Raw genomic sequence first — 15,350 nt, 5'->3', positions numbered from 1 at the left:
AAACTGTCAATGAACGATCAATGAACTGCATGAACGTGTGGGTGTTAGCTGGTCTGCTGGTGTTCCCTAAAAATATTTAAAACATTTTCACTGTTTTTCCATTTCTTATAAGCCTTCTGTGGTTTTGTGATAATACTATCTTAGTCATTGATAATATGATTTTGAAAATCCAATCCTTATCATTTTTCTTTGATAGTGTCCAAGCATTAATAAGAATGTGAGTTCAATAAAATATACAACTTACGACTTACAACTGTGTAGCATACATATGATGTAAATCATTCAAAATATATATGTAAACACCAAATATGTGATGTTAAAACATTTTTAATTTTTTTTAGTTTAAATATGAAAGTTACTTGGAACTGGACCGAGCTCTGTGGTCCCAACGATTTTGTTCCAATATTTCGACCAGGGTATGTGTTGAGTATTTGTGGAGAAATGGCAATCATTCACCTGCCTATTCTGTTTATATTCTTGTTGACATCAACATATTACTGTGCTCATCTGTCTGATTGGATAATACGTACGAGGCGCGAAACCAATGTTCTCCGTTGCCGTATAATTATTGCTAGTATGCTGTCAATGTTACCTGCAGTTCAACTAATTTGGGAGGTATACAAATTCACTGAAAGCCAACTGTATCCAATCGAAAATTTAGTTTTAGTAATCCAATGTTTCACATGGTTTATACATACATTATACATTGTATGTATACTCCATCATTTGGGAACGAGCTTAAGAGGTCCAAGAGTTGTAATAATTGCTTGGTTTTTATGTTTTTTATCATCAATAATATCCTTACGTAGCACTTTAGTAGTATTTATCAAAAGTAATTATGTACCTATTTTACAAGCGAGATTATGGTTCAGATTATTCAATTGGATGCTTCAGGCGTTTTATTTCATTACCATGCTCTTCAAAGAAGACACTGTAAGACTAAGACATGTAGACAGACTTCGTTTTCCTGCCCAGGTAAATCATTTGTAATTACTTAAAATGTATTAATAAATTATCGTATTAGGTAAATTTATTTGCTTAAAATTATTTTGATTTTTAAAATGTAATTACATTTTTTTATTATTGGGTATAAATCTATAATTTCTAATGAATGTCAATATTTTAAAGAAAAACAATTAAGAATAATTTGTTGTGACATCTTAATTTCTTGATTTAATATTTTAATTATATACTTTGGAAAAACAAAGAATAATATTAATATTTAACACAGTTCAAGTAATCTAAACTATACAGTATACACTGATAATCAATATTTATGAAAATATCTATCTCTTTAAAAGTAAATAATTAATGTATCTAATCTGTATATAAATGTTTATACTTTTAGCAATCACTCGAGAGACGTTCTTTAATGACATCATCATATAGTCGTTTTAATGATGAATTTGATCCATACTATTTGGGTATGGCATGTGATAATGAAAACTATAGTTTTATGTCCTGGCTCACATTTGGTTGGGTTGGTAATTTAATTACCAAAGGAGACAACAAAAGATTGCATCATACAAACGATTTGTTTGATTTACCCGAATGGCTGACACCAGTAAATGTATCAGCTAAGGTGGAAGAAGTATTTAGACATCAACCCTCTGTGACAGCTTCATCACCTAATATTTTTCCTGCCGACCATGAATCTAGAGTACCAAAAATATCATTGCTACAAGCTCTACATAAATGTTACGGAAAACAATTTTATGGGATTGGATTACTAAAACTATTTGCAGACATTTTTAGAATAGCAGCACCTATTTTTTTAAGGAAACTAATTACATTTGTATCACATCATGAGGAACCGATAAGTCATGGATATGTATACATGGCAGGGCTTGTTTTAATGTCACTAATAAGTAAGAATAAACTTTAAATTTTTTTTATTTATATATTTTATTTTAATTTTTTTTTTTTTAGGTACATTATTTGGAACTCATTATGATTACCAAATACACATGCTCGGAATAAAAATCAGAGGCGCTTTAGTCACAATGATTTATAAAAAGACATTAGAATTAAATACTGTAATGCTAAATAACTTTAGGTAATTGAAATTGTGTTAACTTTTTCGCTGTATTATTAATTAAATCTATGTTGTTGTATACATAATTTATATTTATTTTTTTTTCTAGTATTGGGGAAATAGTAAATTTTATGAGGACTGATACCACTAATGTAGTAAACGCTTGCAATAGCTTCCATTCAATGTGGAGTATACCTTTTCAAGTAAAATTATAAAATATCCATGTATTTTAAATGGACTTGCTTATTTTACTTTCATGTTTTAGTTGGTTGTCGTTCTATACCTTCTTTATCAACAATTGGGAATCGCTTTCTTGTCTGGAGTGTTAGTATCTATTTTACTGATACCTGTAAACAAGATTATTACATCAAATATTGGTATGCGTGTATATAAATATAATGCACACTATTATAAATAGTATAGATAAAAGCTGATTGTTATTTAATTATTTTTTTTATAGGTAAATTATCTGGAAAATTGATGAAAGAAAAAGATAAACGTGTTAAATTAATGTCTGAAATTATAAAAGGTATTCGAGTGATTAAATTTCACGTTTGGGAAAAATATTTTATTGATAAAGTTAGTGGTATGTTATGCTATATTTTACTATTTCATTATGTCCTAGTTAAAACTTTATTGTTTTTAGATTATCGAAAACTCGAGGTGTTATACCTGAAAAAAAGGAAATATTTAGACGCTTTGTGTGTGTATTTTTTTGCTACAACTCCAATAACAATATCAATGTTAACGTTCTCAACTTATATTTTTCTTGGAGGTCAATTAACAGCTTCAAAAGTTAGTGTATATCAGAGTCAGTCTTAAAATTAATGTATATTAAAAACTACATTCTAAAATATGTTAAGGTTTTTACCAGTATGGCTTTACTTCATATGTTAATAACACCATTAAATAATTTTCCTTCGATACTGAATGGTGTCACCAAAGCTTGTGTGTCTGTTAAAAGAATTCAACGTTTAATTGAAGTAATATTAATAGCATTTTTACATTATAGAGCATTAATCGAATTTATAGTTTTAATACATTTATTTTTCAGGTAGATGACCTACAGTCACAGTCTTATTATAGTCTAATGCCAGTCCAGTATGGAAAAACATTTGATAATGCTGTGTCATTGACAAAGTGTTCTTTTAACTGGGGCCTTAGATCATTCCAACTTACAAATATCAATTTTTCTGTTACCAGAGGATCTTTTGTTGGTATTGTTGGGCCAATAGGCAGTGGAAAATCTACTCTATTGACTGCCATTTTAGCTGAAATGAACAAAGACGAAGGAATTATTACATCATCAAATAATATGAGAGATGGTAAGTCTATAATATGTTATTTTATATTATGTTTTTAGTTTTCTTTATGTACTAAAGTATATGCACTTACTTCTTTTTTAGGATTTGCATTTGTTGCACAGACACCATGGATTCAAAAAGGAACTATTAAAGATAATATTCTATTTGGTCAGAATTTCAGTTTAGAAAAATACAAGTAATATTTGTTTACTTTTAATAAGAAATACATCTTTATTAATTTACTATATTTTTTGAGCAAATGGGCATATAATATGGGTAACTTCAAAAAAAAAAAAATGTTATACCAATGGTACACAATGACAAATTATGTTTATTTATACATTTTAAAATTACACTATAAACACATATGTTAAAATTGTAAATCTACATACCAAACTCTTACTACAGTTAGTTACTTACTAGGCTTTTTAATATATTTTAAGTTTGAAGCGAGTTATGAGTATTTTAGAATTGTAAATTGTTTGTACATTTTAAAATACTCATAACTAAGGCCCGAAACTTGATGCATTTGCATCTTTTTTTCTAATGCTTACATATAATTCTCGTCTTTACAGAAATTTGATTCATGGATTATAGAATTTAATGGTACAATTTTTATTTTGCATTTTTTGTATTTTTAGGGATTCTTTGCTTTATGGTAATTTTTCATTATTTTTGGTGCATTTTATTTATTTTTGTAATTTTTTATTACATTTATTTGCATTCTTGTTGAAAATTACATATTATCGTAACCCATTCAGTTTCCATTAGCTTGTCGATTATCAACATTCATTATCTTTATCGTTTGTTGTTGCAATCTACGATTATTTAATAAACTGTAGGCCAATACTATTTTAAGACCGGTCAATTAGTAAAATTCACCCAAAAGTCGATCAAATTTTTTCAAGCTTCAAAAAAATATTTTTAAAGTTTCCTTTGAGAGTAAACATTTTTAAAGAGCTAGAACATATAATAAATATGGTTTATGACCCATGAACTGTATAAAACTTAATTTTTGTATGCCTCATCCTTTTAAGAAGAGAAAATGTACATATTATCAAATTTTTAGAGGAGAATGTACATTGATTTATTTTATTACGAGGTATCAATTTAAAAAAAATAAAAAACTTAGTTTGCTTCTCTTCCATAAATTTGATAATACTATGTAAATTTACTCTATGATTAACTTATTATAAATAGTTGTAAGAATCTGGTACATACATAAATACATTTTCTAATGTTACACGTGTGTTAGACAGAGACAACATATCTTTCAACATTTAAAATACAATTTTTACCCATTAACAACTATAATCTATTTCATAAAGACACAACCTAAGCAGCATTAATTTTTGTCTGGTTTGGTCAGAAACTCTGACCACACACTAGTAGTCGTCAGCTTTTGCTTCTGAGGATCTGTCAAGTACTTAAACATTATTTGTGCATTATTAGCTATAAAAATGTTTTAATTTGTTTATAGAACAGTCATAAAAAGTTGTGGTTTGGTTAAGGACTTACAAGAATTTCCTAAAGGTGATTTAACTCTTATTGGTGAAGCTGGTGTAACTCTGAGTGGTGGTCAGAAAGCTCGTTTAGCTCTTGCCCGTGCTGTGTATCAGGTAATAACTAATAAGTATACAATAAAATAAACATTTCAAATAACCTACTATTTTTATTCACATCAATTAACTAATTGCCCTAATTATAAAAAACCATAAGAATAATTATTAATAAATATTGATTATTTATTACAATGCGGTTTGATGTCTCTTAGAAAACATTCATCATATAAGTCTTCTGTATTATTTTCCCTTGAAAAACGGATGATAATATTTTTCTCACTGGATAATTCAATTTAAATTTTTGGCTAACAATTAATATAATTAATTACGTTGATGAGGATTAAGTTTAATCATCAACTTGATGGGAATGACTCGGTAGATGCGTGGTAGACATCAAGTATAGTTAGGCCGCGTACTTCATGACTACCAAACATTTTTAATTGAATTGATACATATTAAATTTAAAGCATAGTCATATAGAATATTCCCAATTTTATAATGCTAAATGTGTTTATTGCTTATTCATTATATGTATTATTATATATTATATTTTTATAAAATAATAATACCAGTACTGGTCTAAGTAATTGAGTATACCACTGCTGATATTGGGCTGAATACTTTGAATAATATAAAAGACAGATTTTCCTACTTGAATCAATTTTCTCCCAGCATTGAACTTCTAAATATATTGAATAACATTTTTTAAGTTGATAATTACTTCTAAAATCAACAAATATATTGTACTGATTTTTTTCAGAACAAATGTATGTATTTAATGGATGACATTTTTTGCTTCAGTAGATATTAATGTTTCTCAACATCTATATACCCATTGTATTAATGGGTTACTTAAAGATAAAACACGTATTATTTGTACCCATAATAGTCAATTTTTACTCTCAGCTGATTGGGTATTAATAATGAATAATGGTACTATTGTAAATCAAGGTCGGCCTTTCGAAGTACTTAATGATTATGATGTAAAAGCTGTGGATGTCAAGTTTGAGGAAGCAAATAGTAACTCATACTTATCTATGGATGATTGGACACCAGTTAAAGAATCAGAAATTAAAAATGATTTGAATGACATAGAAACCCAAGAAGAAGGAGTGGTTGATTCATCTGTTTATAAACAATATTGGAAATCTGTTGGAAATTTAATTGTAATACTGCTATTTTTTGCCATGATTATTATGCAGGTACACACAAATTTAATTTTTATCATATTTTAAATAATACATCATTGAATATACTATGTACAGCAGAGAGCACATGGCTACAACTACGCTCACACCACTACCATAATATCCTCTCCCGGGACCCACTATGTTGGCCAACCCGGTAATGTTATATCCCCTTCGCTGTATACTCACATGGTACAGATGGGATCTGAGAGGAGGAATACGCAACTATAACCAGTGCTGATCAGTTTTGGTCAATGTGCCATGTGCTGTCTTGTTGAACAGAAATTAATAACATGCACAAAATCAGTTTTTTTGTCATCATTTAGACAATTTTTATTTTTATACATTTTAGGGTACGCGAAATATATCAGATTTATGGTTATCTCACTGGGTGAATGAAATAACATATAAACATTATGGTTAGTAAAAAATTATTAAATGTTGAAAAATATGCGCTTATACTATGTTTTATTTATAACATACAAACACATAATTATTAATTTAAAGACATTTATATTTATAAATCAAAATGTATTACATTAAAAATTACCCTGTTATAAATCTCTTATTTACAAAGTTATTATTTTAATAATTCTATAACAATATATTTTAGTCCTCTGATACAATCAAACTAATTAAAACCGAATCATTATTTTTAAATTTTATTTTGTTTCAGATAATGCTGTTAATGATTTAAAAGGTTTACAAGATGAAAACAATAAATATTTATATGTTTATATATTAATTGGTATTGTAAACTCTGTAGCCACATTTTTTAAAGCCTTTATATTTGCATATGGTGGAATTAAGGCTTGTAAAATAATTCACGACTGCTTGTTGACTTCTATTATGAATGTACGTATTTCTTAACGTTTAATTTCTATATACCTAATTTTTATTTTACATATATTATAAATAATTTTTTTTTTTTTTTTTTCATACAGGTAAAAACTAAATTTTTCGATGTAAATCCTCTTGGTAGAATATTAAATCGATTTTCATCCGACATACATGTTATTGATGACTCATTACCATCTATTTTAAATATTTTTGTAGCCCAATTTTTTCATGTAATTGGTACTCTAGGCTCCATTATATTTGGTGTGCCTTGGGCTATAATTATTGCTGTGATACTTACTCCTGTATATTATAAATTGCAAATACGATACAGGAACTCATCTCGTGAACTTAGACGTATATCAACTGTGGCCCTATCGCCACTTTATAACCACATAAATGAATCATTCCAGGGGCTTGCAACAATACGTGCTTTTAGAGTTGTATCCAGGTTAATATTAATCATAGTGATATTAGTTTATAACAACAATATATAAGCAGTTGCTTAACACGTTGACGGACATGACTGCTAATGCAATTATGCACACTACTGTAAATTGATAGTCACTCTGAATTCTGATTGGGCATAATTCATAGATTTTTTAGAATATTTGTTTTTTTTTTTGTGCCTTAATTTTTAGATGTCACAATAGGTCACTAGATAATTTCCAATGTAGTGAAACCATGGCTTAAATATACAAGGTTATTGCACATAGCCCATATTGTTATCAAACAAAAATAAAATGGCAGCGTAAGGGTATGGGCCATATCATAGCATAATATAATATCATTGTATAGCCAGTATACGTCGTCCCCTTACGCTGCCATTTTAATTCCTTAACGTGATAAAATGATATAGTGGGAGTACTATTGCAATAACCTTGTATATTTAAGCCATGAGTGAAACCATAACAAACGCAACTGCTCTAGCAGTCATGTCATATTACAACTAAAATTATCATGACTGCTATAGCAGTTACTCAGTTACTGACTGTCAATGTGTTAATTTTGAATTGATGATGTTTTTGAAATGTTTAGATTTGAACGCGAAAATAAAGACAAACTCGAAAACTGTTTGAAAGCAGAGTTTTCTTCCCACTTAGCGTCTTTATGGTTTAATTTCCGAATAAGAATCATTGGAATAACTATATTATTTTTTATTAGTTTAATTTCTGTATTTATTCATCAATGGAATCTCACCAATACAGGTTTGTATTAATTAAAAAATTATATGGATTAATTAAAATGGAATTTTATTTAAATTTTAGAATTTCAAACATTTAACAATTTCAGAATTGTTAGTATTTTGAAAAACAATGTACATTTTTAAATATTAATCGATATGGTTTGTGCATAATTATTATTATTTGTTGCTTGTTAATGTTATTAATGATATAACTTATTCTTATCCATAGGATATCTTGGGTTGTCATTGACCTATGCATTAACATTGACAAATATGCTTGGAGGATTAGTGAATTCCATTGCATCAACAGAATGCGATATGATTAGCTTAGAACGTGTTCTTGGTTATTCTGAAAACATAGAGAATGAGACTGATGTTGTAGACTCCATTTCACCACCATTTGCCTGGCCAACAAATGGAATCATACATTTTTCTAATGTTTTCCTTAAGTATAAGTAAATTATTAAAATTGAAATATTATTCTTTGGAATAATTTTTATATTTAAATTTTTTAGACATGATGGTCCTATGTCCCTGAATGGGGTTTCATTTGAAACTACTTCCTCAGAAAAGATTGGTGTCATTGGTCGAACAGGAGCTGGAAAAAGTTCATTATTAGCTGCTTTGTGTAAAATGTGTGATATCAGCAGTGGAGCTATTTTTATAGATGCTGTGAACCTTTCCAAAATTTCTTCACGACAAATAAGGTAAGATTGAAAAATATTATAATATCTTAACATTTTAACTAATACAATGTGCTCTTTTCATTTTCAGAAACCGTATATGTGTAATACCTCAGGATCCATTTTTGTTTGATGGTACTATTCGTGAAAACATTGATCCGTTTAAAGAGTATATGGATTCAAATATATGGTCTGCATTAAGCCGTTGTCATTTAGTAGCAACTGTTAAACGTTTAGGCGGTTTGGGATGTTATTTAGGAGATAATATTAACATATCTGTGGGTGAAAAACAGTTGTTGTGCTTAGTGAGAGCGATATTGAAGAATGCAAAAGTAGTATGTGTGGATGAAGCAACTGCAAACGTAGATGAAATGACTGATCGCAATATACAAGAAACAATAAGAACTGCATTCAAGCATAGTACTGTTATTACCATTGCTCATAGAATTCGCACAGTTATGGATAGTGATCGGTATGTGAATAATTTATTAAACAAAAAATTAATTAAGATCTATTCCACGATTTATACATATTATATTTTTTGTAGAATATTAGTGATGGACAATGGGAAAGTAATAGAATTTGATTCTCCAAATGTACTCTTAGAGGAAAAAAATTCTTATTTTTATAACTTAGTTCAACAAGAATTCAAGTAACAATTTGTGATCTCAGTTTTACAATTTTAATGGTGCGAGCTTATATAAATAATTTAAGTATTTTTGATTACATATTTGTCAATATTTTATGAAATTAATTATTTACTCTGTATATTGTTATGATTTATATTTTATAACATGTAACTATTCGTTTAATACTATACTAAGACAACAATATTAGCAAATTTTTTAATGTGTTTAATATTTTTAGTCTGTATTATTATATAAAAAAGTAATATTATTATTATGTAAATATTATATTATTTTTGTTTATTGACCAATCAACTTGTCATTTGAACAAATTAAATGTTTAATATTGTTATTGTAGATAAATTTTACAATATGTTACCTATATGTTTAAAAATTAAATTGTTTCAAAAATGGCATTCATTTTAAATGCTTAGCAGAGCGCGATGAATGTATTGATTGTACAATGATTTGTGATTGTGTTTGAGGAAATAAAACCGCTTCGATTTGTTTTGAGCTGTTCACGAACATTTAAGTTTCAAATTTTAGATTCTGAGTGGAACGATGAATGTATTGATTTTACATTGATGTTTTTTTTATTTTTTATTTATTTTTGTGTCTGTTATCACCTTTTAGGACAGTTAAAGTTATTGGATTTTCTTCAACAGTATCTTTTCTGATAGAAAATTAATCTAGTTGGTACTTTTTGGGGTCAAAAGTAAAAATTTCCCAGTAGTTTTTAAAAACGACATGAAAAACAAATGAAAAATTTTGGTTTTTGGTGCAACTGTAAAACTAATGACTGTAGTTACATGATATTTTGACGGAATGTTTATATTAGCATTTTATATGCACCATAACATTTTGACTTATTTTGAGCTCTTTACGGACATTTTCAGTTTCCATTTTTTTTAGTTTTTTTTTCTATAAATATCAAGAAAATTTTATTTGTACGAATACGAAATCAGAAACTTAGAAAAATAGTTTATATTATGCACCGAAATTTATAATGTACCTAAGTTGGATCAAATTTCGCAGACCTGTAGACACGCCTATGTTTCTTTGAATTATATAGATTTCAAGAAATGTACCTATATCAAATTAATATTAAATATATTTTTATATTATACTTAAATTATTATATTAATATAGTGCCAAAAATTACGTGGGCAATAATGATTACTAATAATTTGTCATTTCGTCATACTATATTTATTACGATGGGTATCGAAATCGTCGTTATCGTAAGAATTCCGCGATAAAATACGATAAAGTCGCAGCTTGACAACGACGACTATCAGTAGTAGTATTTGGTTTTGGCTGTCGCCTCAAACGAACATTTCCAATTCTTTCAGCTGAAGCTTTAAAAATACTATTCCCGTTCAAATCTTCATACATGTGTGAAAGTGGATTTTCGGCAATGGTGGACAATCAAAAACAAACATCGAAACAAGCTAAAGTTATCGAACTCTTTACGTTTGAAAATAACTAAAATTGACGTCGATGTCAATGCTGTTGCCTGTTATTAACCATAACAGATGACAAGCACACGTTTCGCATACAACTAATTATTAAAATTTAAAAGTACCTACATTTGTGAAAATATATTAATTACAAACCTATAAAATACTAAATACCTAATAAAAATGTATATAATATTAATTTTAGTTTTTCACCGTCTACTTTTTGAAAAGTGAAACAATGTGGGTCGGGAGAAATTTGGGTCACGGTACTAAAAATATTGAAAAACACTGTTTTATTATAGTGTTCTGTGTTACCTATTGTTCTGTGGTGTTGGGTTTTACGCTATGTCCTACGTGAACGCGGCGAGTGCTGGCGAATTATATCCTGACCATGCTGTTCCAAACGCGGAGTAAATCAATTTGTTTTGTTTTTCACCGCGTTCACGTAGGACATAATATGAACGTAACCGCAGTGTTCTGTGATCGTTTCACTGACTTCTATAATAATACTACAACCATAATATAGAAATCTGTGGATTGTCATGAATATGATATTTGATAACATCCACCGCCCACGATAAACAAAAACAAACATAATGATAAAATCGGTACCTTTTATCAATTATTGTTCAATGTGATTTTCGAAAATCCAATCGTTATCATACCTTTGATAGTGTACAACAAAATATACATTATGCAAGTTACAAAAGACTGAATAGCTGAATCTAATTTATTATTTCCAATTAGTACTTGAAGTTTGGACTGTTGTGCCTACCTACGACGGTTCCGTGTTTATACTTCGCACTTTCACAGTTCGCAATGCTGTGTAAATAGTTGATAGCTGTTACGAGTTATATGAAGTCTATGGACCGATTTGTTAAAAGTAGGAACGTAATATTATGTAGTCCACTACGTAAATGGTTTCCCGTGAATATGTCAACTGCAACACACGTATTACACGATTGACATCTGAATAATGATCATTTGATAATATTGGCTGTACTAAATTATTATGGTGTATGTTTAAAGTTATGATTAAAATCATTCAAACTGTAGCTGTGCACGCCAAATGTTTGATATTAAAATCTTTTTTTAATTTTTTTCAGTTTAAATATGAAAGTTACTTGGAACTGGACCGAGCTCTGTGGTCCCAGTGATTTTGTTCCAATATTTCGACCAGGGTATGTGTTGAGTATCTGTGGAGAAATGGCAGTCATTCGCCTGCCTGTTCTGTTTATATTCTTGTTGACATCAACATATTACTGTGCTCATCTGTCCGATTGGATAATACGTACGAGGCGCGAAACCAATGTTCTTCGTAGCCGTATAATTATTGCTAGTATGCTGTCAATGTTACCAGCAGTTCAACTGATTTGGGAAGTTTACGAATTCACTGAAAACCAACTGTATCCGATCGAAAATTTAGTTTTAGTAATACAATGTTTTACATGGTTGGTACATACATTATACATTGTATGTATACTCCATCATTTGGGAACGAGCTTAAGAGGTTCAAAAGTTGTAATAATTGCTTGGTTTTTATGTTTTTTATCATCAATTATATCCTTACGTAGTACTTTCGTAGTATTTATCGAAAGTAATTATGAACCTATTTTACAAGCAAGATTGTGGTTCACGTTATTCAATTGGATGCTTCAGGTGTTTTATTTCATTACCATGCTCTTCAAAGAAGACACTGTAAGAATAAGACATGTAGACAGACTTCGTTTTCTTGCCCAGGTAAATCTTTGTGACCACCTTAAATTTATTAATAAATTATCGTATTAGGTATATTTTATTTGCTTAAAATTACTTTGATCTTTAAAATGTAATTACATTTTTTTATTATTAGGTATTAATCTATAATTTCTAATGAATGACAATATTTTAAAGAAAAACAATTAAAAATAATTTATTGTGACATCTTAATTTCTTAATTTAATATTTTAATTACATATTTTGGAAACAAAGAATAGTATTAATTTTAAACTCAATTCAAGTAATCTAAACTATACAGTATACACTGATAATATATTTTTATGAAAATATCTAGGTATGTCTTTGAAAGTAAATAATTTAATGTGTCTAATCTGTATATAAATGTTTATACTTTTAGCAATCACTCGAGAGACGTTCTTTAATGACATCATCATATAGTCGTTTTAATGATGAATTTGATCCATACTATTTGGGTATGGCATGTGATAATGAACACTATGGTTTTATGTCCTGGCTCACGTTTGGTTGGGTTGGTAATTTAATTACCAAAGGAGACAACAAAAGATTGCATCATACAAACGATTTATTTGATTTACCCGAATGGCTGACCCCAGTAAATGTATCAGCTAAAGTGGAAGAAGTATTTAGACATCAGCCCTCTGTGACAGCTGCATCACCAATTCATTTGCCTTCTGACCATGAATCTAGAGTACCAAAAATTTCATTGCTACAAGCTCTACACAAATGTTATGGAAAACAATTTTATGGGATTGGATTACTAAAATTATTTGCAGACATTTTTGGATTTGCAGCGCCTATTTTTTTAAGTAAACTTATTACATTTGTATCGCACCATGAAGAACCGATAAGTCATGGATATGTATACATGGCAGGGCTTGTTTTAATGTCACTAATAAGTAAGAATAAACATTAAATTGATTTATTTATACCTTTGAATTCAATATTCAGTAATTTTAATAGCTAAACATTTGTTATTAATTTTGAAAAAGTATTTTTTTGAGTTATAACTTATAATATAATGCTATTAAAGTGATTAAATTTTATACTTTTGATACAAACCCAAAATATTTATCTTGACTTTTTGCTACATGCTAATTTTATACTTATAAAAAATATTAGTGAATTAAAGTCTCCGAGAATTTAGTATGCCCATAATGTATTGTTTTTTTTTTTTTTAGGTACATTATTTGGTACTCATTATGATTACCAAATACACATGCTCGGAATTAAAATCAGAGGTGCTTTAGTCACAATGATTTATAAAAAGACATTAGAATTAAATACTGTAATGCTGAATAACTTTAGGTAATTGAAATTGTGTCAACTTTTTCACTATATTATCAATTAAATCTATGTTGTTGTGTACATAGTTTATATTTATTTTTTTTCTAGTATTGGGGAAATAGTAAATTTTATAAGTACTGATACCACTAATTTAGTAAACGCTTGCAACAGTTTCCATTCAATGTGGAGTGTACCTTTTCAAGTAAAATTAAAAAATATTTGTATATTTTAACTGGACTTGCTTATTTTACTTTCATGTTTTAGTTGATTGTTGTTTTATACTTACTTTATCAACAATTGGGAATCGCTTTCTTGTCTGGAGTGTTTGTATCTATTTTACTGATACCGGTAAACAAGATAATAACTTCAAATATTGGTATGCAGGTGTATATAAATATAATGCATTCTATTATAAATAATATAAATAAAAGCTGATTGTTATTTAATTTGTTTTTTTTTTTTACAGGTAAATTAACTGGAAAATTGATGACAGAAAAAGATAAACGTGTTAAATTGATGTCTGAAATTATTAGAGGTATTCGAGTAATTAAATTCCATGTTTGGGAAAAATATTTTATTGACAAAGTTAGCGGTATGTTATGCTGTATTTTACTATTTTATTATGTTCTGGTTAAAATTGTATTGATTTTAGATTATCGAAAACTCGAAGTATTAAACCTGAAAAAAAGGAAATATTTGGATGCTTTGTGTGTTTATTTTTGGGCTACAACTCCAGTAACAATATCGATGTTGACTTTCTCAACTTATATTTTTCTTGGAGGTCAATTAACAGCTTCAAAAGTTAGTGTATATCAGAGTCAGTCTTAAAATTAATGTATATTAAAAACTACATTATAAAATATGTTAAGGTTTTTACCAGTATGGCTTTACTTCATATGTTAATAACACCATTAAATGCTTTTCCTTGGATACTGAATGGTGTCACCGAAGCTTGGGTGTCTGTTAAAAGAATTCAACGTTTAATTGAAGTAATATTAATAATATTTTTACATTATAGAGCATTAATCGAATTTATAGTTATGATACATTTATTTTTCAGGTAGATGACCTACAGTCACAGTCTTATTATAGTCTAATGCCAGTCCAGTATGGAAAAACATTTGATAATGCTGTGTCATTGACAAAGTGTTCATTTAACTGGGGCCTTAGATCATTCCAACTTAAAAATATTAATTTTTCTGTTGCCAAAGGATCTTTTGTTGGTGTAGTTGGGCCTGTAGGCAGTGGAAAATCTACTCTATTGGCCGGCATTTTAGCTGAAATTAACAAAGACGAAGGAATGATTGCATCATCTAATATGAGAGATGGCAAGTCTATATGTTATTTTATATTATGTTTTTAGTTTTCTTTATATACTAAAGTATATTCATTTACTTCTTTTTTAGGATTTGCTTTTGTTGCACAGACACCATGGATTCAAAAGGA

At 28.5% G+C, this 15,350-nt stretch overlaps 2 protein-coding genes across 5 annotated transcripts in view; both read left to right on the top strand.

Moving 5' to 3' along the window:
• The first annotated feature begins 164 nt into the window (after positions 1–164).
• Positions 165–15,350, top strand: part of LOC100160176 (multidrug resistance-associated protein 7) — a 23,355-nt gene continuing 8,169 nt past the window's right edge. The window contains exons 1-22 of one of the 4 annotated variants that reach the window (XM_016800280.2): positions 165–273; positions 342–975; positions 1,349–1,868; positions 1,930–2,056; positions 2,145–2,238; positions 2,301–2,412; positions 2,496–2,621; positions 2,682–2,830; positions 2,899–3,018; positions 3,090–3,360; positions 3,442–3,535; positions 4,820–4,958; positions 5,662–5,668; positions 5,853–6,103; positions 6,441–6,507; positions 6,765–6,943; positions 7,033–7,376; positions 7,964–8,133; positions 8,341–8,560; positions 8,627–8,818; positions 8,886–9,266; positions 9,342–9,947. In XM_016800280.2, the coding sequence (XP_016655769.1) occupies positions 269–273; positions 342–975; positions 1,349–1,868; positions 1,930–2,056; positions 2,145–2,238; positions 2,301–2,412; positions 2,496–2,621; positions 2,682–2,830; positions 2,899–3,018; positions 3,090–3,360; positions 3,442–3,535; positions 4,820–4,958; positions 5,662–5,668; positions 5,853–6,103; positions 6,441–6,507; positions 6,765–6,943; positions 7,033–7,376; positions 7,964–8,133; positions 8,341–8,560; positions 8,627–8,818; positions 8,886–9,266; positions 9,342–9,450 (4,311 nt within the window). In that variant the 5' untranslated portion in view covers positions 165–268 and the 3' untranslated portion in view covers positions 9,451–9,947. Of the gene's footprint in view, positions 274–341; positions 976–1,348; positions 1,869–1,929; positions 2,057–2,144; positions 2,239–2,300; positions 2,413–2,495; positions 2,622–2,681; positions 2,831–2,898; positions 3,019–3,089; positions 3,361–3,441; positions 3,536–4,819; positions 4,959–5,661; positions 5,669–5,852; positions 6,104–6,440; positions 6,508–6,764; positions 6,944–7,032; positions 7,377–7,963; positions 8,134–8,340; positions 8,567–8,626; positions 8,819–8,885; positions 9,267–9,341; positions 9,948–15,350 lie in introns of those variants that run through there. The other 3 variants (XM_016800279.2, XM_029489810.1, XM_029489811.1) reach the window with 3 other exon arrangements.
• LOC115034100 (ABC transporter C family member 2-like) lies at positions 11,555–14,486 on the top strand. The gene is made up of 7 exons (XM_029489816.1): positions 11,555–11,897; positions 11,987–12,620; positions 12,997–13,516; positions 13,799–13,925; positions 14,013–14,106; positions 14,169–14,288; positions 14,371–14,486. The coding sequence occupies exons 1-7, from the start codon at positions 11,893–11,895 to the stop codon at positions 14,377–14,379; spliced, it is 1,509 nt and encodes a 502-aa protein (XP_029345676.1). The 5' UTR covers positions 11,555–11,892; the 3' UTR covers positions 14,380–14,486.

This window comes from Acyrthosiphon pisum, chromosome A2, assembly GCF_005508785.2.
Source record: "Acyrthosiphon pisum isolate AL4f chromosome A2, pea_aphid_22Mar2018_4r6ur, whole genome shotgun sequence".
Classification (NCBI taxonomy): Eukaryota; Metazoa; Arthropoda; class Insecta; order Hemiptera; family Aphididae; genus Acyrthosiphon; species Acyrthosiphon pisum.
Note: the sequence above shows the minus strand (reverse complement) of the source record. Positions and strands in the feature narration are given on the sequence as shown.